The sequence below is a fragment of the Eublepharis macularius genome, chromosome 8, assembly GCF_028583425.1.
Source record: "Eublepharis macularius isolate TG4126 chromosome 8, MPM_Emac_v1.0, whole genome shotgun sequence".
NCBI lineage: Eukaryota > Metazoa > Chordata > Lepidosauria > Squamata > Eublepharidae > Eublepharis > Eublepharis macularius.
Window position 1 is genome coordinate 87,361,362 of NC_072797.1, and position 23,666 is coordinate 87,385,027.

Genomic DNA, 23,666 nt, shown 5'->3' on the forward strand with positions numbered 1-23,666 from the left:
TCATGGTAGGTTGGGTTAGAAACTCACTCTAGGACTCAGCTTCTAATCCCTACCCCTTACAATTGTCGTGCTTCCTTAAGGCTGAAACATGGAAAAATTAGAAATAAGAGGGTTCAGCTTTATTTCATCTTTCCACAGACATAGGAGTTTTGGGTGATGGATTAGCAACCCACTCCTAGACAACACCAGAAACTGGATCTGTGCTTTTTGTTGTGCAATGTGTGATATGCAATCTGCCAATGTGTTCTGGGTAACCCCATGTAAAAGTAATGAGGAGCCATGCTTTTATGATGCTGCCTCTAGCCCAAGATATGAGCTATGATATGATGACAGTTTTGTTCTATTTCAGTGTAAAAATCTTATAAATTTATGAGAAACCAATTACTCCTACAGAATGAGTTTCTAATCCACCTCCCTACCATAGCTTTGTATGGGGAAAGCAGAAACACAGCAAGCCCCCAATCTCTAATTTTGCTGTGTTTCAGCCTTTTCAAAACACAGTGATTTTTTTTTCCGGGCGGAAGGGTATTATCAGATTCTAGCCCACACCTGGCTTTGCTGTATTTCGGGAAGGTTAAAACAAAGGAAAGTTAGAGCTCTGAAGCCTCTATTTGGCAGGTGTTCACAGTGTGAGAATACAGTGAAGCATCCTGTTGAACAGAGATAAACAGACTGATGATCTAAAGCACTGGATCAATGCTTTTTATTGTTCAATATATAGACGTGGCTGTGATATGCAATCTGCCAATGAGGTCACTGTTTATGAATGGAGAACAGGATGCAAGTCAAATTGGCAGAAGTTTGAGCATCCCTAATTTGGACAGTGTGATTCATATCTAAAGGTTCTAACCAGATAATCAGTACAATCCTAAACAGATTCAATGAGCTTAGACTGGAGTAACTCTGCTTAGGATTTCACTGGATACAATTGGTGTGCTGTGTATGAAATTTCCAGTTTTTCATGAAGCTTACCAGGTGTGCAGGGGCCTGATTAGTGTCATTTTCCTGATCTGAAACATTCCCAAGAAGCTCTGATTCTTTTATTGAAAAAAAATAAGTAACTGGGCAAAAATGGCTTCTTCCCCAGAGCTATTTTTAATAGAGAAAAGGCTGTCATGGCAAGAGAGAATTTAAACAAATACTGGGACTTCTATATACAGAACGCACAGCATATTGTCTAGTTCAGCCCAAAGTGTAGCAGCTTTATGGTGTGACAGAAGTTATCATTATCTGAATTGTTATTTTCCGAGAAACTGATCCACAGTTTGGCCTTGTAAAATACAAGATTTATGTAACTTGATTTCTTTGCTTGTAAATTAGAAGGCAGAATACATTGACTGTGGTTCAATGGAGGGGAGAAATAGATGTAAATTAGTAGGGGAATTCTTGAACTTTTTGAAACCAAACAGTGTACGCGTGAAGATTCTGTTACATCAGTTACTGTGTCTTAGAAACGTGTAAAAGTAGAAAGATGAATGAAAAAGCAAATATACCAAGTTCCTAAATTTTATAGAACTATTTATTCAACTTTACTGTTAGAACTAGCAGACTAACCAGAAATATGCGATTATTATTATTACCATTAATCATATTAATAACCACATGAATTATTTACTCTTTATCTGAATAATAAGGAAGATTTTTTTATAAAGATGCATATGAAATAATCTAATGTAGGACAGGATCCATTGTAACAAATAAGAGCTTAGACCAATATGCCCCAGAAGGCAATACTTTTTGATTAAATCAAATTAGTCTTGATGCAATATTATCCTATAAGGAAAACTACCCAGGAAAAATGAGTTATGATTTATGATGTTTCATAACTTGTTAGCACTATAGTTCAAGCTGGTTGTAATCTTGGTAATTATATAAAGTAATACTTTTATTTTAGCAAGAAGGGCGGTTAGAAACAAATTGCTGGGTCAGATTCAGCAAGCTGTCAGTGGAAGTCATTGATGGTCCCAGGATATTGTCACTTCTCTACCAACAGCCCTTTCTGACCTGGGAAAGTTTATTTCTGGGGTTGCAAGTCCTAAGTGGATTAATAGTGATGACAGTCAAGAGGCTAAAGTAGGGAGGGAGAAGTGGATAAACTCCCTTTTCTGCCTCTTTCATCAGCACATAGAGCCAAGCTACAGGTGATGAATTACACTTGCCTGGCAAGTGAACAGACTCACGTGTATTCCTCCCTGTTCACTTGCCATTCACTTGTGCTCCACTTGATAAAGTGGAGAGCAAGTGAATGGCAAGTGAACCGGGAGGAATACACGTGAGTCTGTTCACTTGCCAGGCAAGTGTAATTCGTCACTTGTAGCTTGGCTCATAGTCCCACTGATGGAAGAGGAAAAAATAATTTTGCCACCCCACTGCCTCCTAACCCACATTATTGTTAGAATGCACAGGTCCCACAAACCCATGAATAAATTCTCCTAGGGTCAGAAATTGCTTGGGAGAGGGGACTTGGGAAAGATTGTTGTCCTTGCATTTGCAGATTGTTAGATCTAACCCACTGTGTTGTTCTGATGCCTCCTTACTGTCATTGGCCAGGTTTGGGCACCTGTGTTCTGGGTTATTATTATACGTTGGGCACTCATGTACAATATTGCCATCACTGCTGCAAACAGTAAAAGAATCCACAACAGATCACTGCTTGTTGCCCCATCATTTCCACTACTAGGTATTAATATCCTTGCAATATCTTGGCTGAGAGCTGTTGATACTATTCTAGTAACAGTGTTCAGCAAGAGCAGTGAATATTGAATGGCCATTTAATAGCCTTGAAATTTGCCAAAGTATAAATTATATTTCTGTTATTAATCCTTTTAAATAAGAAACTGTTCACTTTAAAAATTATTATATTTCTAGGATGCCCTGCTAATGCCAGCAGCTTGGAATGTAAAAATCCATCTGGTGGTTTCCTTGGTTGTATGAAACTAATTTCTATTGATAACAAAGCAGTAGATTTAATTTCAGTTCAACAAAATTCAGTGGGGAATTTCAGTGACCTACAGATAGACTTGTGTGGCATTACAGACAGGTAAGAACATTTTTATTTTTCCAGTATTGCATTTTTAATGCTGCTTTTGCTAATGCTGAGTGATAATGTCTTTTGACACCCTAGTCAGAAGTAAGAGGCAGACATAGGCTTGGGTACTATGGGCCACTTTATTAAAGCAACAACATAACAGTGAACATGGCAACGGGGGGCTGACTGGTGGTAGAGGTCAAGCCAGCAGTCCCCATGGGACCTCCTCTTTGAACCTGTCTGGGCAAGACCCACTGCCCAGGTGCAAGCCATCCATGAGGTATGGCTTGGGCCTGACCAGCCAAGTGAATGGTTCCCCCTATAAAGCTCCAAGTACTCCAAGCCGTGGAGCCTGAGGGAAGGACTTGTCCAGGAGATTCCATCAGGCAGTCTTCCCTCATAGCTGGCTACTATGAAGCATGCCAGCTGCTCCTGACAGACCCCAATTCCACATCAATGGGGATGTGTCAAGGGTGCTCATTGGCCCACTCTCATTTCCCCCACTCTAACCTTCTAGTGACCTAATTATATGAGGGCTCCACCAAGTCCAGTTACCACAACCACTGCATACAGGGCAAGGTAGGTGAAAAAAACCCTTCACCATGGCCAGTTTGGAGAAGGGGGAGAAAATTCCTACCTGGTCCTGATAACGGTGACTGGCAAAGCCTGCCCTGCTACAGGGTGTGGAGGGTGGGCCAAGCACAAGGCACAGAATGAAGTGCTGGCAGGCAGAGCATGCTTTAACGCTCCTCGTTCCACCCCTCTTGGATGCCCAGATGCCCAGGATGGAGGAGCTGCCCCTTCTCCTTCCAGGGCAGCAAAGTACAGCACCTGGCCATAACGTCCATTGGCTGAGACTGGGATTGCCACATTCCCAGACAGCTTTCAGTAGTTTTTACATTCTGGACCAAAGAGTTTTGGAAGAATTAATTTTGGGTTGTATATGCTCTACTGTTTATGCTTTTACTTCTCTGTTTGTAGACTTGATGTGTATGTGCCATATACCAAATCTGTTTTCCTTCTGTTGCTAAACCTAATAAAGTCAAATATACTATTGTATTGTATTAGTAACTAAGGCATCTATCCAACCATCCATGCATGGAAGGCATACCCAGTTTTCCTATATTTTTTCCATTTTTGTCAGCTTCTTCTGTCTCATACAAAAATGCTTACTGGGTTGCAAGACCCATTTAAAGGTTCTATGGGCTGGAGGAAGGAAGGACAAGGAGATGCAGAGCTGCATATGCAGAAGAAAAATGACTTGCTTGCCCTTCTACTCCTTACCTTGCATAGCTATTCTTTCATGCAGGTCCCATGATCCTAAGAATGATCTTTCTGGATGTCCGAAGGGTTGCAGGGTCAGAAAGGAATGCAGGAACAACTTATGTTCTGTGCATGGAAAGGTTGGATCCACAACAGTAGAAGATGCTTGTTAAGACATTTGAGAGACTAGGTCACATGACAAACTTTGTACATGCCAGACCACCTTGTTTTGCAGCCACGACTTCCTCTACCCTGGAACAGCTAATCTTCCTTGCCTCCTCCTTCCCCTGTCCTTTTTAAAAAACTGCACAGCTTCCTACCCATGCCCATTAGGGCTACTCAAACTCCTGTGGCATCCCTACTTCTTCCAAGGGTTTGGTCTTCATTCTTATTGTCCTGGCAACCTAGCAGATTACCATAGATGCCTAGACTAACAAAATAATGGCTGAAATCTTGCTAGAGACAGGGTTCTTACAAGAATTCAGGATACAATACAGGACATACAGAACTTGGTGTGTTGTTTTTAAAAACGGCTTGAGGGAGAAAGAGTAAGGATTACCTGCTCTGGTTACAAGGTGCAGTAGAGGTGATAGAGGTAGCAATAGTGAGAGTGAGGCTGAAGCAGGTGGCTGGAACAGGTGTCACCACCACCTATCCCTGCGGTGACCACTTCTGTTAGCCTCATGGTAAAACTGGACCTGGCTGCAACTTACTTTGTAGCCACCACCACCACCTTCTGCCTCTAGCGTGCGAAATGAAATCTACTGAATCTGGTATCACTCCAGCTGCCTTTTCTTTTATCCATTACTCTACTGTATCTCAGGGGAATATATTTGTGAGCACAACTGCTATCATAACATCAACATCATTAAATCAGTATATTTACATGTTTCCTTTTGTCCATTTAGATGTCTGCCCAATTACTGTGAACATGGTGGTGAGTGTTCACAATCCTGGAATAGTTTCTATTGCAACTGTGCAAACACAGGTTATATGGGAGCCACGTGTCATAACTGTAAGTCTTAGACACATTGTTGATTTTTTAAAAACCATGTTTTAGAAACAGGAGACTTGGCTGTAGTAGTAGTTGTAGTTTATTTGTTTAGAATTGCACTATACTTTGAAATGAAAATAAAGGAAGTTGGTCCCATTTAGAGTTTTGTGTTACACTCCCATATATGAATGCCTCTCCCATTCACTTCATTATCGGTGCATGCAGAGCTGCCTCTACATTGAGGTGAATGAAAGATAACCATACAGTTGGGGGAGCTGAATCTCACAAACTCGAGACCTTGTGTCTTAATTGGGGTATGGATGCAATTTTGTCTCTAGTTTCAAATCAATAAGTCTTATTGATTGTAATGACTTCAATGAGACATGTGGATAGGCTACTAGGGATTATGAATGTTTAAATGCTATGTGTACTTAGAATATTTGCTGTACAATATATTTTTGTCTCACATCTTCCCCTACAATGCTGACAAGAGCTAAATTTGTCTGAAATCCTTCAATGAAAAACACTGTGACACTGAGAGATCTCTGTCTTTTGGTGCTACACCTCTGAAGAGGCCAGCCACAGCTGCTGGTGAAACATCAGGAACTACAATGCCAAGACCATGGCAATACAGCCCGGAAAACCCACAACAACCATTGTTCTCCGGCTGTGAAAGCCTTCGACAATACATAAAACATTCTATAGTGTGCCTTTGTAATACTATACCAATCAGGGATGAATCATCTTCCTTATGAAGAAAGGGTTAAGAAGCACTTTAGAAAAAGGCTATCAGATAACAAAAGGGGGAAATTTGGGACAGGTTTACAAATCTTGAATCGTGAATGGAATGTATAGAAAGAAAACACGAAGTCATCCAGTCACATACTGAATTCTGGAAAAAATGGAGGGGGGGCAAATTTAAGGGAAAGTTCAGACAGAGGATTTGCGGATCCATCTTTTTTTTTTTCCTGATCAAATTTAGCACTGCATTTGAATCCAGCCGGACTTATTATAAATTAATTCATTTAATCATTCTCTATGGCAGAATTCTCTTGGAAGAATTCTCTATGGCAGAATCCTCAAAATCCCAAACTTACCAAAGACAAGGAGGCAGGAAATGTGGATTCCACAGGCCTTAGCATGAAGCCTGGATGTAGTGTTGGTGTCCACTGCATGGCAAATTTCATTTATGTGCTTTCTGGCATACCTGAAATTTGCAATTTAGGCTTATTGCAGTGTTCAGAGCTACATGGAAACATGAACTACTTTGTGGAATATAGATGTTAAAAATAGGATTTATTGCCCCATGATGTTGCTGATGCCAGGGTCTTTATAAAAAGCTTTATTAAAAATGGTTAAACACATGGAGGATAGTTCAGCAGTGGCTAATAGCTGTAACAGCCAAGGGTAGTATGTGATCAGAAGTAATGTATCTTTGGTTACAGGATTGGTGCCAATATCTGGCAGAAGTTGTGAAGCTCCTGAAGCAACTGTTGCCTAATGGTCGAGACAAGCCTTTGATCTGATGAAACAATCTAATTCTTGTGTTCCATCTTAGAGTACTGAGATCAAATAGTCAGTGAATGCTCATCTGTCTTAATGAAATTTAGACTCTGATGAAATTTAAACCCTGCAGAGTATATAATGCCATTGATCTGTGCCTTACTTTCTATGTCATGAAACTACCATCATTATTTACATCAGATGGTGCACTGTTCAGACTCATCTCTCCATATCATGATTTTGTACCACCAGCCTTGCTGAATTTTCCATGCAGAGCGCTACTGCTCTGAACCAATCATTATCATAAACATAAGCACTGATTGCATAAAAATAGAAGAAAATTCTGAAGATTTATATTTCTATAGATCAGTATTTTGGACAATAGCTTCCTTCATTATTTAGAACTTCTACTTCATTTTTCTTGTGGATGAAGCAGTTCAGATTTGTGGGGTTTTCTTTTGGAAAGTCTTTCATTTCTTTTGAAGGAAAATTTCCATTGACCAAGTATATTCAAGATATTTTAAAATAAAAAAAACCCAAAGTATAAACATTTTAAAGCATTCAATAACATTTTTAAAAATAAAAATGTAACCTTGTACAGCATGATTATCAAAATAAAATGAATAATTTTAGAAGATTGAACTAACGTACTTTATATGCTGTTTAATTAAAGAGTGGATGAAGGAGGGTTTTTTTCCAAAGTTTATATCAAAGACCTTTTAAAACTTCTTCAGCTTGACTTCTGCAATAGAGGATGCATGTGGAAGTGAGAAGCCAGAATTGCTAGAACTTATTTAACTTTGAAATGAGAGATTTAACAGTTAGTTTGTCCAGCTGCCCAGAAAACAGAAACAAATCCTTCTAATCAACTAGGAACATGAGCAGAAAATGTCAAGTGCTGTGTACTTCATTCTAAGTTTGAAGCATTTCCATAGCTTGTGTATTGTTGGCCCCATCTAATGCTTCACTAAAGCAGATGAGAAGATTGGCACTAGGGTCTCAGCACTGGCATAAGGGAACAGTTGCCGGCAGATAGCACTGCCCCCTGTGGTACCAACCAAGTAGCAACCATCAGTACTTATTGTGCCAACAGCCTGTTGAAGCACTTATACAGGGGAGTTGTTTCTTACAAAGATTTTTCTTTTTCTGAATATGCTAAATTTCATGTGCTAGACCATAATAGATATTGGAATGCTCCTGTATGTTAACATGAGTATATGTTTGTACAAGCAAAAAAAAAAGCCCAGTGCTTCTCAAATCTTTTGAGTTGGAGACCCATTTTAAACTTTATTTCCTGAAACTCATCCCCTGCCAGTCATTGGCTTCCATTGGCCAGATGTACATATGAAATTTATGCTTGTTTGCACTGGTACAGAAGCTGCTATTGCACAAAAGGATTGAGGCAAATGGATTTTAAAGGCTTTGCACAGCTCTGCCTCCTTGCTCAGTGTGCAGTGCTGAAGTATAGAAATGCATAATATTGGATGTTGTGTATGTTGACCTGTTTTGAGATTAAGACCAATTAAAATGGTTAGAATCCCAGTTCTCCACAATTCTGATAAAACAAGTTTCTTAATATTACCCTCTTTGGCAGTATATGATGGGGTAATAGAGCCATGAACTCCATAGCTGCAGATACAAAGAGAGACACCCACTCAGTCATTTTCTTATGGGGGAAGTAAATGCTGTTTACTTATACCAGGAGAAGTGCAGTTTTTATTGTGCAATTTTCTTCTGTTTCCCTGAGCTTTGAATGAATATGTTGTATATTTCAACCCCCCCCCACACACACCCATTGTTCATGCCCCAAATAAAATGCAAACGGATGCCATTATGCTTGTGATGGAAGATGTTCTTTTACAGCCATTTATGAGCAATCGTGTGAAGCCTATAAGCACAGAGGGAACACTTCAGGCTTTTACTACATCGATTCAGATGGGAGTGGCCCCTTGGGGCCATTTCTTGTATACTGCAATATGACAGGTAAGGTGATAAACTCCCTTAACTCATGGCCCTGTCAGCATGCATGTTCATTATATTATATTGAAACACAATCTATCAAGTAGGAAATGTACCTGTTTTGGAGCTCATCAGTTTACAGTACAAGCAGATGAAGGTGACTTCTTAGCTCAGAATATAGGAACTGAATTAGAGAGGGAAATTACAATAACAGTAAGACAGACTGTGAAGCTACTGTTTTGTTGCTGTTGTGCATAAGTGAGTTATATGTGCTTTGTTTTCTTATTCTGCACATACTCTTATTTGATAAGTTAACATTTCTCTGCAGCTCTGCAAGGAACTTAAAGCTAATTTTCATTTTGCTGGAAGAAAGGACCTAATTATAAAATACTTTTTATTTGGGCCTTCAGTTGTAATGTTAATGGTATTTGTTTTTTCTGTATTGTGTATCTTAAATCATTTGAAGAGAATTTGTTCATTTTGCTTTTTACAATTTCATTTTAAAATGCTGTCTGCTTCTTTTGAAACCATAGTTACAGGGCATCATCTATTAAAAGTTCAATACTTTCAAGTTCTTTGGAGAGTGATACACATTAGAGCAGTCATAGGCAGGCTTGCTTGGAAGTTAGTGTCATTCAACATAATAGGTTTTACTTCTGAGTAAACATGGCTAAGATCAGGATCAAGCTGCATGTTAATGACATTTAATTTAATCAGACTTATTTCTATCTATCTTGATGAATTGTGCCTAGACAAATAGATAAATAACAGTAATTACCTTTATATTAGAACATTTCATCATGAATAAGTTCTGCTCCATGCACCACTGTTTATACTTTCATTCCAAGATTATACTATGGGAATGAGCTTGTGTATCCGAATTATTTCAACATTTTGCTTGTACAGAGTATACTGTACTTTGTTTAGTGCCTTTCAAAAAAGCTTTGTTTAGATTTTAAATGCTGCAGATACACAACTGCAAAATGTGTAATGAAAAGGCGATTAATGTGTAATTTGAACACACATTTTCCTGAAATTTATTTTTATATAGTACACATTTCAAGGAACATTTATCCTGAAAAGAAAACTTAGCTACGTTCGTGCCCAGCACAGGGCCCAGCAACTATATACAATGGAATTCAAGTACAATTATTGTCCAATTCCTACCATTCCCCCCTTGGCACACAAGGAAGTTTGTATAACTTGATGGAGTAGAAAAGGAGGGCTGGATAGAGAGGCACACAAAGATCATCTGTTCCTTTGACTTCCCAGGAGTGCTTCCTGTTCATTGTATGTAGGAGAGGGGAGAAACAGGAATTTGGTTACTCCCCAAGGTTCTTACTGTACTTAAGAAAGTATTGAAATATAAAGAGCAGTTTTGCAACTGTAACCAAAAGTTAGGGAAAATATGGGTGTCAACTTTCAGAGAACTTTTCTGGTAAAAAAAAAAAGAGGTGCCAAAACTCATTTATAAGGTTGTGCAAATTTCTACCACCACCACCCTCTGGACTTGGGAGAACCCTGAAAATGGTGTCAGTTCTCAGTACCAGTGAGCACCAGCACAAAAACAAACAAGCAAGCTGTCAATATAGCTATCTACGTGTGTTTCCAGAGACTTGCCTAAAGGCTTTACAAAACACTGTCAAGACCCTGAAAGGTCCTGATTATATTGAATGCTATACATTCATTGCTGCGGCTATGATGACGCTACTTATAAAGGGAGAGATACAATTATCCATTATTTTGACCAAATCAAAGAGGGGAAAGAGGTGCAATTTATGCGCTCTGGTGATTTTAAACTGTGTCAGAAGGAGTCCAGTCCTCTGAGGTAAAATGTAGTTTGATTTATCTTTCTGTATCCAGTAACAGCTGCTAGAGTTCTCATCAGTCACTCTTTATTCTACACATTAAGCAAATCTCATTGATCAGTTCCTCATCAAGAGATGCAATCTGACAGGATGAATTTTCAGTATTTGCTTTGTTCTCTATTTCCTCATGGCTGGTATTCCCTTTTCCCACCAAGAGGCAATGAAGGCAGATGCCCACATTTCGTCTGCTGCTACCTTATCATTGATATTCATGTGGCTTTCTTCTGGAAAGACATCTGAGGCATCTGGAAAGGGAGAGAATGCTATTTTGTCTTATTCTTAGAGGTCACTTTCAATAGTGTATGCCCAAACCCTGGAATCAGGTGACAACATTTTGCAAAGAAACATTATCATTTTGTTCTTCTAGGCAGTTTTAAAAGGGTGTAAGTGTGTATGAAGTAGTTTTTCATTTAAACAGTCAGGAAATCTTCCCAACTAACATTGCTGAATGCACTTTTAAAATATTGACCAAAACCAATGTATTAATTGGTAAACATTAGTACTGTACTTGATTATCAGAGACATGAATCTCTATATTTCATATTGCCACCCTAGTCGGAATGAAGAGGCAGACACCAAGTTGGATCTAAGGGCTACTTTATTAACTATAAACATACAATAACAACAGCGGCAAGAGCCTAAAGTGGTACAGGTCAAGCCACGGGGTCCCCCTGGACCACCGCCCTGACCTGTCTGGGCGAGTCCCGAAGCCCCGGGTACGACCCATCCACTGGATGGTGCGGACCCGGCCGGCCAGGCAACGTGGTCACACCCCTCTTAAGCTCCTAACACCTCAGCTGTATAGCAGTGAGGGAAGGACTCACAAGCGGAGGTTTCCAAAGGCAGCCTGCCCAGGCTCTGGCAGCTGTCAAAGCAGTACCAGGCCCTCAGGCAGGCCCCTCTTCCCACTAATGGAGAAGTGCCAAGGGTGCTCACCGGCCCGCACCCTATCTGACCCCAAACCTGCCATGACTCAGCTAACCAGCACCACCCTAAGCCAATACCTCAATCCCCGCATTGGTGCAGGGTAGGCGGAAAAAAACCCTTTCCAGTGAGCCAATTAGAAAAGGGGGAAAAAATTCCTACCTGGCTCTGGTAACAGCAGCCAGCTTATCCTGCACCAATACATGGTGAGGAGGGTGGGCCGAGCGATGAAATGCAACTGAGACTGGGCAAGGGCAGCGCAGCCTCAACGGCTCCTGCCCTGCCCCACCCAGTCAACCCCAACACGGAAGTAGGGGGAGGGTGCTGCCTCCCTCCTTCCAGAGTGTCAATAAACGGCACCCGGCTGCCACAGCGTCACTGCCCGCCGGCAAGTTCCGCATTGCCACCCTAGTCGGAATGAAGAGGCAGATACCAAGTTGGATCTAAGGGCCACTTTATTAACTATAAACATACAATAACAACAGCGGCAAGAGCCTAAAGCGGTACAGGTCAAGCCACGGGGTCCCCCTGGACCACTGCCCTGACCTGTCTGGGCGAGCCCCGAAGCCCCGGGTGTGACCCATCCACCGGATGGTGCGGACCTGGCCGGCCAGGCAACGTGGTCACCCCCCTCTTAAGCTCCTAACACCTCAGCCGTATAGCAGTGAGGGAAGGACTCGCAAGCGGGGGATTCCAAAGGCAGCCTGCCCAGCCTCTGGCAGCCATCAAAGCAGTACCAGGCCCTCAGGCAGGCCCCTCTTCCCACTAATGGAGAAGTGCCAAGGGTGCTCACCGGCCTGCAGCCTATCTGACCCCAAACCTGCCAACTCCAGGGCCAAGCCTCTGCTTAGGCCCTGGCACCCCACTGGTAGCCTAAGGCTAACTGTAGCCCTTGCCGCAAATCATCTAGAAAAATTTGATTACCCACTTTTGATAGGTGCACCCCATCACCTCTGTAAAGACCGGGTACTTCGGCCCTGATGCGGGGATGAGGCAAGTAAATGCCCAACCCCCCTTCCAAGGCCTTTTGAATGGCCCGATTGGCCTTCATTCTAGCCCATTCAATGGCCTGGCGGCTCCCAGCATCCCTCCAGACCAAACGAAGGATCATGGCTGACCACATGATCTGCACCCCAGGCCAATGCTCCCCAATAAGATGCAGATCAGACTGTGCTTGCACAGACAGGGCCTCGCCCTGCATCATCCCCAGGTTGTTGCCGCCCAAATGTATAACCAGGATATGGGGGGAGGGACGTCCCGCCCCATTCCAAACAACAAAGGCAACAGGCCCAGCCATCTGAGACCACAGCGACCCTGCTATTCAACCACAGCCCATTTGCTCAAACCAAGCTGGGACCCAACAGTCATCCATATCGCTTGATGGGCCGCCCAGAAAACATAACTGTGCCCACAGATCAGGATCCTCTGCTTGCCACCGCGCGCCACTGGACCTAAGAAAACAATCAGTTAACAACGTCTGGCATGATAAAGAGGACATACATAGGCAGTAGATTTCCACCTGCCCATCCGCTGAATCACCTGCGCTGAATATCCCATAGCTGCTGCAGTGGACGGGCCCCCAATTTGAAATGAATGGGTGCCAAAATTAACTCCACTCAAACCCAACTTGGACAAAGCACACTTTGTCACTGCCCAAAACTGGTAATGAGTCAAAGGAGCACCATCATGGTGCAAAAACAAACATCCTTCTTCGGATCCTCTCACTCTCCAATACCTACGCAAAGCCCTAACCGGGCATAAATCCGAGTCAGCACATGAGCCCAGCTGAACCCCCCCCCCCTTCCGCCTTTGGTCTGTCTTAGACCAACGGATGGTAAGGACTTCAGGTCCCCCTTGAACTTCAGGTCCCCAGCCTTCAGGGCCCAACCGGAGGTATCCTTACCCGACTGCACTACGAGCTCACTGACTCGCAATGCCCCAAAAAATGCCGTCAAGGCTGCTGCATGAGAAAGCACAGCCTCATACCGCGAACTACAAAACTCCTCCCATGCAGCCATAAGTCCCCGAAGGATTGCAGGGGAGATGGGTTCACGAGAATCGAGGCAACTGGCACCCTCTCTGGCCTAGCCTTCCAACATTTTTCTAACCCGGAAATCACCCGTGGCCTCAGGCAATCCCCGGGCTTTGCTAACGAAGGCCAGTGCAGCTAATTGCCCCCAAATAGACTTAACAGCCATTCCCCTACCTTTCTGCCAGATGCAAAATTGAATAACATGTTCCACCAGCACTGGCCAACAAGCTACCAGTCCCGCCGCCTTCCTAAACTCCCCCAACTGGCCTACCGCTCTCCAGTATGCTCTCCGCGTGCTGGGTGCGATGGCTAATTGAATAGCCCGGTACGCTTCAGCCTACCATGCTGCCACAGCTCCAGTGGCATCCGCGCCAGTTGCTGATCGTCCTCTGGGGCGAGACTCCAAAAACGCTCCATCTGTAGGCGAGACAAAGCGTCTGCCACACAATTGTCCACCCCAGGAATGTGTCGGGCCCTGAATAAAATATTCCGCCGCAGGCAAACCAGCATAAACTCTCTCACTAACCTCATTACCCTAGGGGATTTGGAAGTCAAGGAATTGACCACCTGCACTACTGCCTGGTTGTCACACCAGAAGTGGACAGTGTGGTTAGCCAGCTCCTGACCCCAGAGATGAACAGCCACCAAGATCGGAAAAAATTCCAGAAATGTCAGGTCCTGCACCACAGCAGATGCCTGCCAGTCAAGCGGCCACTGCTCCGCACACCAATGCCTCCGGAAATAAACTCCGAAGCCAGTGGATCCTGATGCATCTGAAGTCACCTGTAGTTCCACCTCAAGTAGCAATTCCTCGTGCCACAGGGTAACCCCATTAAAATCAGCGAGGTAGGTCTCCCAAACAGCCAAATCCGCTTGCATGCCCCGCGTCACTTTCAACTGGTGATGAGGGGCTTGCAGGTGGGACATAGCATCACACAGGTGACGCAAAAATGCCCGCCCAGATGTGACTGCCTTACATGCAAAATTCAAATAGCCCACCAGCTGCTGGAGTTCTGTTAGGGACGCCTTACACTGACTCTTAAACTTACCCACACGGGCCTTGATCTCATTCACCTTCTCAACTGGCAAGCGCAAGGACTGCTGTACAGTGTCCAACTCAATCCCAAGAAAAGTAAGGACCAGAGAAGGCCCTTCTGCCTTCTCATGTGCCAATGGGACCCCAAGGTCCTCTGCCAGCGATGTGAACGTAGCCATAAGCCTGGCACACTGGCCCAACGAACAAAAAATCATCTAAATAATGGGCCGTATCGCCACTAGCTGCCCGGCACCTCACCTCCCACTCCAGGAAGGTACTGAAGCGCTCAAAGGCCACGCAAGAGATGGAGCAGCCCACTGGTAGGGCCCTATCCATGTAATATGCGCTGTCGAACGCAAACCCCAAGAGCTCAAAATTGTCGGGGTGGACTGGAAGAAGGCAGAAGCAGACTGAATGTCTCATTTTGCCATCTCGGCCCCCACCTCACACCTGCGCACCACCTTGACCGCCTGGTCAAATGAGGTGTACCTTGGTTGTTGTGGGTTTTCCGGGTTATATTGCCGTGGTCTTGGCATTGTAGTTCCTGACGTTTCGCCAGCAGCTGTGGCTGGCATCTTCAGAGGTGTAGCACCAAAAGACCAAGATCTCTCAGTCTTTTGGTGCTACACCTCTGAGAGATCTCGGTCTTTTGGTGCTACACCTCTTAAGATGCCAGCCACAGCTGCTGGCAAAACCCGGAAAACCCACAACAACCATCATTCTCCAGCCGTGAAAGCCTTCGACAATACATCGAGGTGTACCTTACCGAACATAAGTGTTCGAATATGGCGTCATTCACTGATTCTCCTCTGGGAAATGACAGGTGGTGAATCAGGCGAAACTCATCAGCTGCCTTCTTAGGCACCACCCCCAGGGGCGAAATCCTGAAGTTCTGAGTTGGAGGGGCCGAAAACGGCCCCAACATCCAGCCTTCAGCACATTCCTTATCAATCTTTTCCCTAACTATGTCCTCTTTCCCCCAAACTGAACGTAAATTGCCCGCCATAAACGGTACCCGGGCACCTTGTACTGGAATCCTAAAACCCTCCTTGAACTTTTGAACAAATAAACCGCATCATCCCGCTTGGGATAACTATCCAACAACTGCTTAAGGGCCCTCAATCTTACCGGGCTGGGGCCCTTTACCAGGGGCATGCTGGCCCCCTGCACTGCCGCCTCCTGACTTCCTACCACCCCATCCCTGCTTAACCCTGGTACAGGAGTTATAAGGGTGGAAGCCCACACAGGAGGGGCACTCATGCCTGAACCAACATGGCTTCCGAGTGCACGATCCCTTGTACACAAACTCCCAGCATAACAGCCGGGGCTTGAACCGGCTGACCCACAACAGTGCGGGCACTGGAAGCCTGTGAAGAGCGGTATACCACATGCCCACTATTGGATCCGTCCCCCAGGTGCGGCTTAGCCGGGGACATAACCTGGAGCCACAATTGTTGATGAACCCGGTCCCACGGGATATTGGGGTTCATAGCCGCCCGCATACTAAACTCCTCATCGTACTGCATCCAAGCAATACCTGAGAAGCCCGTATACCCTTTGTAGACAATATCCAGATACTGAAACAATTGCTCTGGCAATAACCCCAGCATATATTAAAAAACCGGGTAGCCAATTGTTCCAGGTCCTATCAACGTTCCTCCGCTTAAGACGCTCCTTATCCCTATAGTCCATATCTTCCTTATATTTCTTCTCTAGCTCCTGAAAGAGCAAAAACATCTACGTATTCCCCTTTCAGAATTTTATCACTGTGTCAGCCTGTGTCAGGTGATCACCTAGTGGCAAAGCCGTGTCACCAAATGGCATGGCATTAAAGGGGACCTGGCCATACGCTAAAGCAGGATGGGGGTAGAAACCCCATGGGCCCCTGGTAAATCCCGGCCAGCCCATCGGTAAACCTGAAAAAGTAGATGTTCCACTCCCACCCCATGCTGTAGAAGCCACAGACAGCTGTTGTGAAGCCATCCCTAACCCTGGCCCTGGCCACGAAGCCTGACTTACCCCCACCGCCGACCCAACAGAAGGGGTATAATTCCCTTGGGACAATGGCGGAACTAAATTGGCTGCCACCTGGCCCCATGGTCCCCACGGCCAAGGACCGCTCGACTGTGATATGGAGTCCTTACCCACGACTTACACAGGCTCCACGGCCACTGCCACAGGTAATGAATTGTCAGGCCACTCCTGCTCCAACTCCTCCACTTGTTCCTGATGCTCCACATTGGCCGCACCTTTCCCGCTGCTGCTTTCACCAGCTGATCCTCCAGTTGAACTCTCTAAAAGAGACAAACGGTGTAAAATTTCCCTGTTAGTCGCATTCCTAGAAGCGTGCCTGATAGGCCGCACCGTCCCAGCCCCCTGAGACACCACCCCTAGGGAACCCTTGGCCTCTTCCAATGCTACCAGTCGCTTCATAATATCCTGTTGATCAATAGGTACATCCTCATCAGAGGATGACACAGCAGAATAAGGCCGCTTAGCTGGCGCCTTCCGTGCTGGCTGCTTCCCTTTGGTGGGAGCCTTGCCTTTCTTGGGAGGCATGTTACAGATAACACAACACAACCAATACAAGGCCCCTTCAAACCACCCTGCACAAAATGCCCACCAGAGCCCAAGTGCCTCTCAAAATGACTGCCGCAACTCTAATGGCTGACCTTAGCAGCTATACAGACAGCCCTGAAGTCCCTCAATACAGCCGCTTAGCCCCCAAACCAATTCCCAGGAAGGCAGGGGTTGTTCCACCACCCTCGTGGTGACCAGAAACCCCCCAAGGGCCCAATGCCCTAAAGGTAGAACAAGGTGAGGGGGGGATAAGCAAGTGCTGGCCCCCCCGTACCCGCCGCCAGGCAAAGCAGCAGAAAAAGCCACGGCACTAGCCGCAGTAAAAAGATTGCCCCGCTCGCTACGCTCGGCCCCACTGATACGCTGCAACGCAGCAGACGATCCAGGCCAGAACACCAACAGCTCTCCCCGCACCTCCAAAGGCGCTCCCATTGGAGAGGCTGCTGCTGCCACTGAAGCCTCCAAATGCTGCCGCCACCGCAGGCCTCTCCCTGCTGCAGCTGCCGCTGAAGGCCTCTTCCCGTGCACCACTGAAGGCCTCCCAGCACCGCCGCCACCGCCGAAGGCCTCTCCGCGCTGCCACTGCCGCAGAAGACCTCCTAGCACCGCCGAATGCTCTCCTCGCAATTTCCGCCGCCGAAATCCACGCCATGCCACCACCAAGAGCCTCTCCGCGTCACTGCCGCTGCGAGCCTTCCCGCGCCGCCACCGCATTTCACTCGCTCAGATGAGGAAACCTCCACCCGAGCGACAAAATGCAACTGAGACTGGGCAAGGGCAGCACAGCCTCAACGGCTCCTGCCCTGCCCCGCCCAGTCAACCCCAACACGGAAGGAGGGGAGGTGCTGCCTCTCTCCTTCCAGAGCGGCAATAAACGGCACCCGGCTGCAGCAGCGTCGCTGCCCACTGGGTAAGTGCCGCATTCCTGCTATCACTGTTTCACCTGTTGTTAAAGGTGTTCTTTTTACTGTCAGTCATTCTCAGGCTGCTGTAAATCAAGAAAGTTGAAGGCAACGTGTCCTGTTCTGCAGCATAGTTAAAACACTGTAAAATATTGATTCAGTTTCTCAGGAGACTCTAAGTCTATAAATAAATTCAGTGAATGAATTGACCAATATTACAGCAGTGAGTTCTTACATAAGGTAGGAATCTAGCAAGGGCAAAGAATTATTAACTAATAAAATAAATTGGACAAAATGTATCAAAAATGCTGAGCAGCTATTTCTAAATTTAACTGTCCTGCCCAGCAAGTCTCTAGTTCTCTATCTCTGCTTTCTAGAAAATAGGATTATAATTTGTATTACACTATTATAAGGCAATGAATGTCATTGCAATATAGAGGGTAAATTATCTGTCCTACTCCGGTATAAAATGATACAAGTTTTTAGTGTGGGTGGCCCAAGAGAAGATTTGCTTGATTCTCTGCTCACAAGGAAAGAAACATTTTCAAAGATGGAAACATTTAATGTTTATATATCTGGTACACCAGAATGATCCATTTGATGCCGTACATTTTTATTACCAGATTTCCTTTTTGCGGCCATCAAGGTTACATATTAAAAATTGGTAATACAAGGCACTTGAAATACAAAACACTGGAAGCTGAATTTTAAAACCCTGATTTCTGCACATTGTTTGCACCACTAGTTGGTTTCCCCATTAAGAGAATAAATGTGAAAGAAGCACCCCCCACCAAGATCCAGAGAGCATCACAACTGCACCAGAATCTATAGCATGTGTAATTTCAGCTCATTTTTTTGGTTGTGTGCGCTTCTAGTTATTTGCTCTGTTGAGAGGCTGCAAATGTGTCCATTCTCAGCCACCTAAAGGAGAGACCGTATATGAATTATTAGTACCATTTCATTAAGGGCAGCTTTGGTTCATCACGGGAGTTGATAGGGAACCAATACAGACATTGGGAGTGATATGTTAGATAACCTCCTTCTTTTGCCATCTGCTTCTAATCAGTTGCAAGTACAAAATTATAATAGTCTAGATATGAATGAATGTCACCAAATCTGAACTGCAGAAGAAGGGGTATAGATTTCTCACTAGGTAAAGCTAGAGAAAGCACTTTGTAGTATGATTGCAGCCTGGCATTCTAGACAAACAACTCCAGGACTGAGTAACCAAGGAATTCTAAATGTGTTGATGGCGGCTGCCAGGCCTGGTGGACATGGGGAGGCAGCGGCGTGCCACCTCCCCTCAGGGAGCGGGGGGTCTGGCCGCTCGCCGGTGGCACCCCCCATGTGCCTGCCTGCCAAGCCTCAGAGGAGCGTGCATGTATTCCGGCGCAGGCCAGAAGGTGAATGTTGATGGTGGCCGCCGGGCGTGGCGGGCACGGGAAGGTGGTGGCGTGCCACCTCCCCTCAGGGAGTGTTTAATGAGTGTTTGGCTAACTTGGCATGAAGCCCCAATCCAGCACCATGCCACATGCCTGATCTGGATCATGGCCTCATCAATTTTTAAACAGACAAAATGTCCCCCCCCTCAAGATTCTTCCTCCCACACAAAGATCCTTCCCCTTAGCTCCCCCTTTCAATCATCTTTCCCCTGTGTGCCTCCCAAAGTCCTTTGTCTCCTCCCACCTAAACATCCTTCTCCTTTGCCCCAAAGTCACTCTGTGTGTTCCCTACCTTGGTGCAGTATCCAGGCCAGGGGCAGCTCAGCTGGGCTTATAGCCATGTAACCCAGGCCTGGAGCAGCTTGCAACCATATTGATCCAGCCTGAAGTGGCTCAACCAGACTCACAGTTTTGACCTGGGCAGGGAGAGGCATATGCTGGTGGCAGAGATGGGCTCTGTTCCCTCCACAGCAACTATGCACCCCTTTACCCAGCCATGCTTTACTTCAGCTGGGTCAATTGGAGCACCCAGCAGCTGTACAATTCCTATGTGTCAGGGTAAAAACAAAGGCTGTCCCCGTAATAATCCAGCAGGAAAGGAGAGGAACAGTTCCGCGGGAAGCACAACACAATTAATTATACAAATTATCAATCATTTACAAAAGTGTATTGAAAGTGCAAGTGCTATAAATAATTCATGAATATTTCATACATTCTCATTCCATACATATATATAAGTAGACCATACAGGGAGCTCTTCTTGGGTACATAGTACAACCAACCAATTTGCGCAAGAGAGAAAGCAATGCCACCTCACTCCAGGTCCTTCTGAATTATGTATGCGCCTCCTGTATTGAAGCGGACCACACGCTCCTGACGAAGTTGATACGAAATCTGCAGCATGTGGCCGGCCCCAGATTGGGCGTGGTCTGGAACCTCATCTTTCGGCTTCACTTTTTTCCGCTTAACATCAAGGAGGACTTGGGAGGATTACATTGAAAGAGACTTTGTATTGTACCCGGTTGGTTGTACTATGTACCCAAAACCCAAACTAACAGCGCAATCCTATGGCCGGCCCCAAGGCCAACGCGGCTGCACTGGTGGTGTGGCGGCGCCGCCGGGCCGGATCCTGTGCCAGCAAAGTGTGGCCGCAGTGGCGCCCGCAGCGGCGCAGAGATGCAATTTTGGAGAACCAGAAAGTGTTGTGGGTGGGTCTGATCCACGGCCGCCGCCAGGCGCAGCCAAAGGGCGCTGTTCCTGACAAGCGTCAGGGGGAGGGGCCAGGAAAGGCGCAGCCTATGGGCAGCACGCGATCCCGGCCAGGCCCCAGAGCAGCAGGCAAACCGCGCCCATGCTGGCAGACTGCCTCGGCTCGTGTGTCGGGCGGGGCTCGCAGTCGGGAAGGAGAGGGGTGGGCGTAGTCTGAGAAGCCTTTCCCCCGTTTGCCCAATGTAGCACCAAGTCCCTGGCGGCCGCGTCCAGAGAGGTTGGCATGGGACTGGCAGGCGCCCTGCCATGAGGAATCCAGGGCAGCAGCCAGTCTCTGGCAGCAGGGGACAGCCCCCAAGTAGTGCCGAAGGGGAGGGCTGGCCTGAGGCCGCCACCAAGAGGCAGACACAGCGGGCCTGCCCCCTCGTCCCCATCCCAAGGCAAAGAACACAGACACCCATTGCACAGAAATCAGCCTTTATTATTATATCATCCCACCTCCCCCAGCAGACGTGAGGAAGGGGAGGCGTGTAGGAGAGCCGTCTGTGCAGCAAAACACCCCACCCCACCCCCAAGGCGGCAGCGGCGGTCACCGGCGAGGCCGGCGGCCGGACCCCCTTGGCCGTCCACGGGCCCGGCCTCTCGCACGCAACTGGGCCCGAGGGAGGGGTGCCTCTGGGGCGGGCGGAGCTGCTGCAGCGGGTGGGGCCGGAGGGTCGAGGATGGCGACGAGCCGCCCGAGCAGGGCTTCGGCACGGACTTGAGAGGCACACCCCACCCCTCCCAACAACCATGGCCTGTTGGCGTGGGAGGCTGGCAACTGCTCCACGGGATTGGATGCGAGGCAGGACGCCCTGGGGTGGAAGGTGTTGGAATGACCAATGGGGCTGCTGCAGACGCCCGAGGGGCTGGACCCACTCTGGGAGGCGGCCGCTCATGGGACTGTGTTGCTGGGGCTGCGGCTGCGATGGGGGCGACCCTCCCCAGGCGCGCGAGACCTCCTGCCCGGGATATGGCATCCACCTGCCACCACCCTGGATTCTCCATTGGTGGGGGCTAGGGTTCCAGCGAGCGGACCGTTTGCCCTGCCATCTCCCGCCCCCTTGCAGCTGCAGCTCGCACCACCCTCTCCCTGGCTTATCGTGTGCCAGCTACTCTCCCCACCGGGGATCCCCGCTCACATGCCCCGCCCCAACCCTCTACCTGGCCATAGATACAGGGGGGTTAGCCGTGTTAGCCTGTGGTAGCGAATTCAAAAAGGGTCCCGTAGCACCTTTACAACTATCCAATTTTATTGTGGCACAGGCTTCTGAGAATCAAGTTCTCTTCGGCAGATGGGTGGTACAGACACTGGTCAAATACAGAGGAGGAGGGGGGAGGAGGGAGGGAGGGGGCGGGGAGGCAAGACGGGGTGTGTCGGATACATTTGTGGCAATGTGCAGGTGGGGAGATGTGACGGGAGTGTTGGGGGAGGGGCGGAGGACGAAGTCAGACTCGCAGACACAGAAAACAGTTGTTGTACATCTCGTTTTATTGCACTGGAAAGAGCGGGCTTGCGTTTAGGCTGGCGAGGGAGCCGAAGCATTCCACACAGCCCTCCTTCCCGCTCGGAGGGGCGGGGCTGGGATGCAGGCCGCGGCGCGACGGTGCTTCCTGGGCTGCAGCCAACCGTCCGTCAGAGATGTTTGGGGAGGGCGGGGCGCGGGGGAGCAGCCATGCCCTGGACGTGCCTGTGGGGGAAAAAGACACGTGTGGGCTTTGCCTCATTCCACTGGCAAGGCAAGCCCCACACTCCGCCATCGGGGGGGGGGGTTGCACATGGTCGAGGGCAGCAGCTGATGCATGACAGTCTGGTGAGGATGCACTCGGCCTTGGCAAGCCTTTACCTCTAAGGGAGAGAATGAGCTGGTCACAACAAACACCTGGCCACATGTGGTTTTCGAGGCGCCTGCCTCTGAGGCAGCCAGGGGCGGCCATGGTTGCCCCCCACCCCTGCTGGGCCTCACCCAAAGCGGCAAGTGAGCGGGTGGGTTCAGGTGAATGGGCGGTTTGCACTAATCTGCGGAATGCCCCCCCACCTCCTCCTTACCTGTCAGCGCTCCGTCGGTCATCACCAGGTGGGAGCGCCAGAGTCAGGGCACCTGCAAGGAAACGGGAGAGCATGCGGTTAATTTGCAAAGTGTCATTCCCTTCTGCCACGGAAGGGTTAGTTTGTTTGTGCTTAGTTAGAAGCAACTAGCATGCATCAGTTAGCTGTGGAGTCATTCTTTCTATCACGGTAGAAAGAGAGTTAGGCAGACATTTGCACCTCTTCCCCTTTATGCGAAGTTCCCCCAGTTTTTCGCAAAGTCCCCGGAGTGCATTCTGCGCCTGCCAATGTGAATGCCCTCAGCCTGTTTCGGTTTTCAAAGGGGCAATGCCACTCAGCAGATGGGCAGAGCCTCCGGCCGAGTGCTCACTTACCTGGGGGTTTGGGCGGCGCTGGCCGGATGTTTTGTAGGGCGCGGTCGCAGGTGATTGGGTGCAGAGAGGGGGGCTCGTCCACGCCGGGCGCGCACGCTGATTGGTCCCCGGGATAGTTCTCATCCTATGCTCCTTCGGGCCATAGGGGCGGGGCGAGGCGCTCAGAGAGGGGGCTGATTTTTCGCCGTTCCATGGACGCCTATGGGCTACGCCTTCTTTTTCCGTGGCGTAGCTTTTTTGCGCCGCTGTGGGCGTTCCCGCTTCTGGAGGAGCTTAGGGAGCGGACTAACTCTGACCCCGCCTTGCTCCCCGCCCCCCCCTGCGTCGGCGTAGGGCTCTACGCCACTTCTGCGCTGCCGCCCGGGCGCCTGTGGCTTGCACCGGTGCTGGCCCGCCGGCGGGCCAGCGCCGCGTCCCAGCGCGGGCGGAAGGCCACTTACGCGGGCGTACGGGCTAGATGCGC

The 23,666-nt window shown here is 47.6% G+C and overlaps 1 protein-coding gene across 1 annotated transcript in view; it reads left to right on the forward strand.

Moving 5' to 3' along the window:
- CNTNAP4 (contactin associated protein family member 4) overlaps positions 1-23,666 on the forward strand; it is a 358,424-nt gene that overhangs the window by 227,992 nt on the left and 106,766 nt on the right. The window contains exons 10-13 of the mRNA XM_054987581.1: positions 2,869-3,040; positions 5,200-5,306; positions 8,652-8,771; positions 18,527-18,529. Coding sequence (XP_054843556.1) covers positions 2,869-3,040; positions 5,200-5,306; positions 8,652-8,771; positions 18,527-18,529 — 402 coding nt within the window. The remainder of the gene's footprint in view (positions 1-2,868; positions 3,041-5,199; positions 5,307-8,651; positions 8,772-18,526; positions 18,530-23,666) is intronic.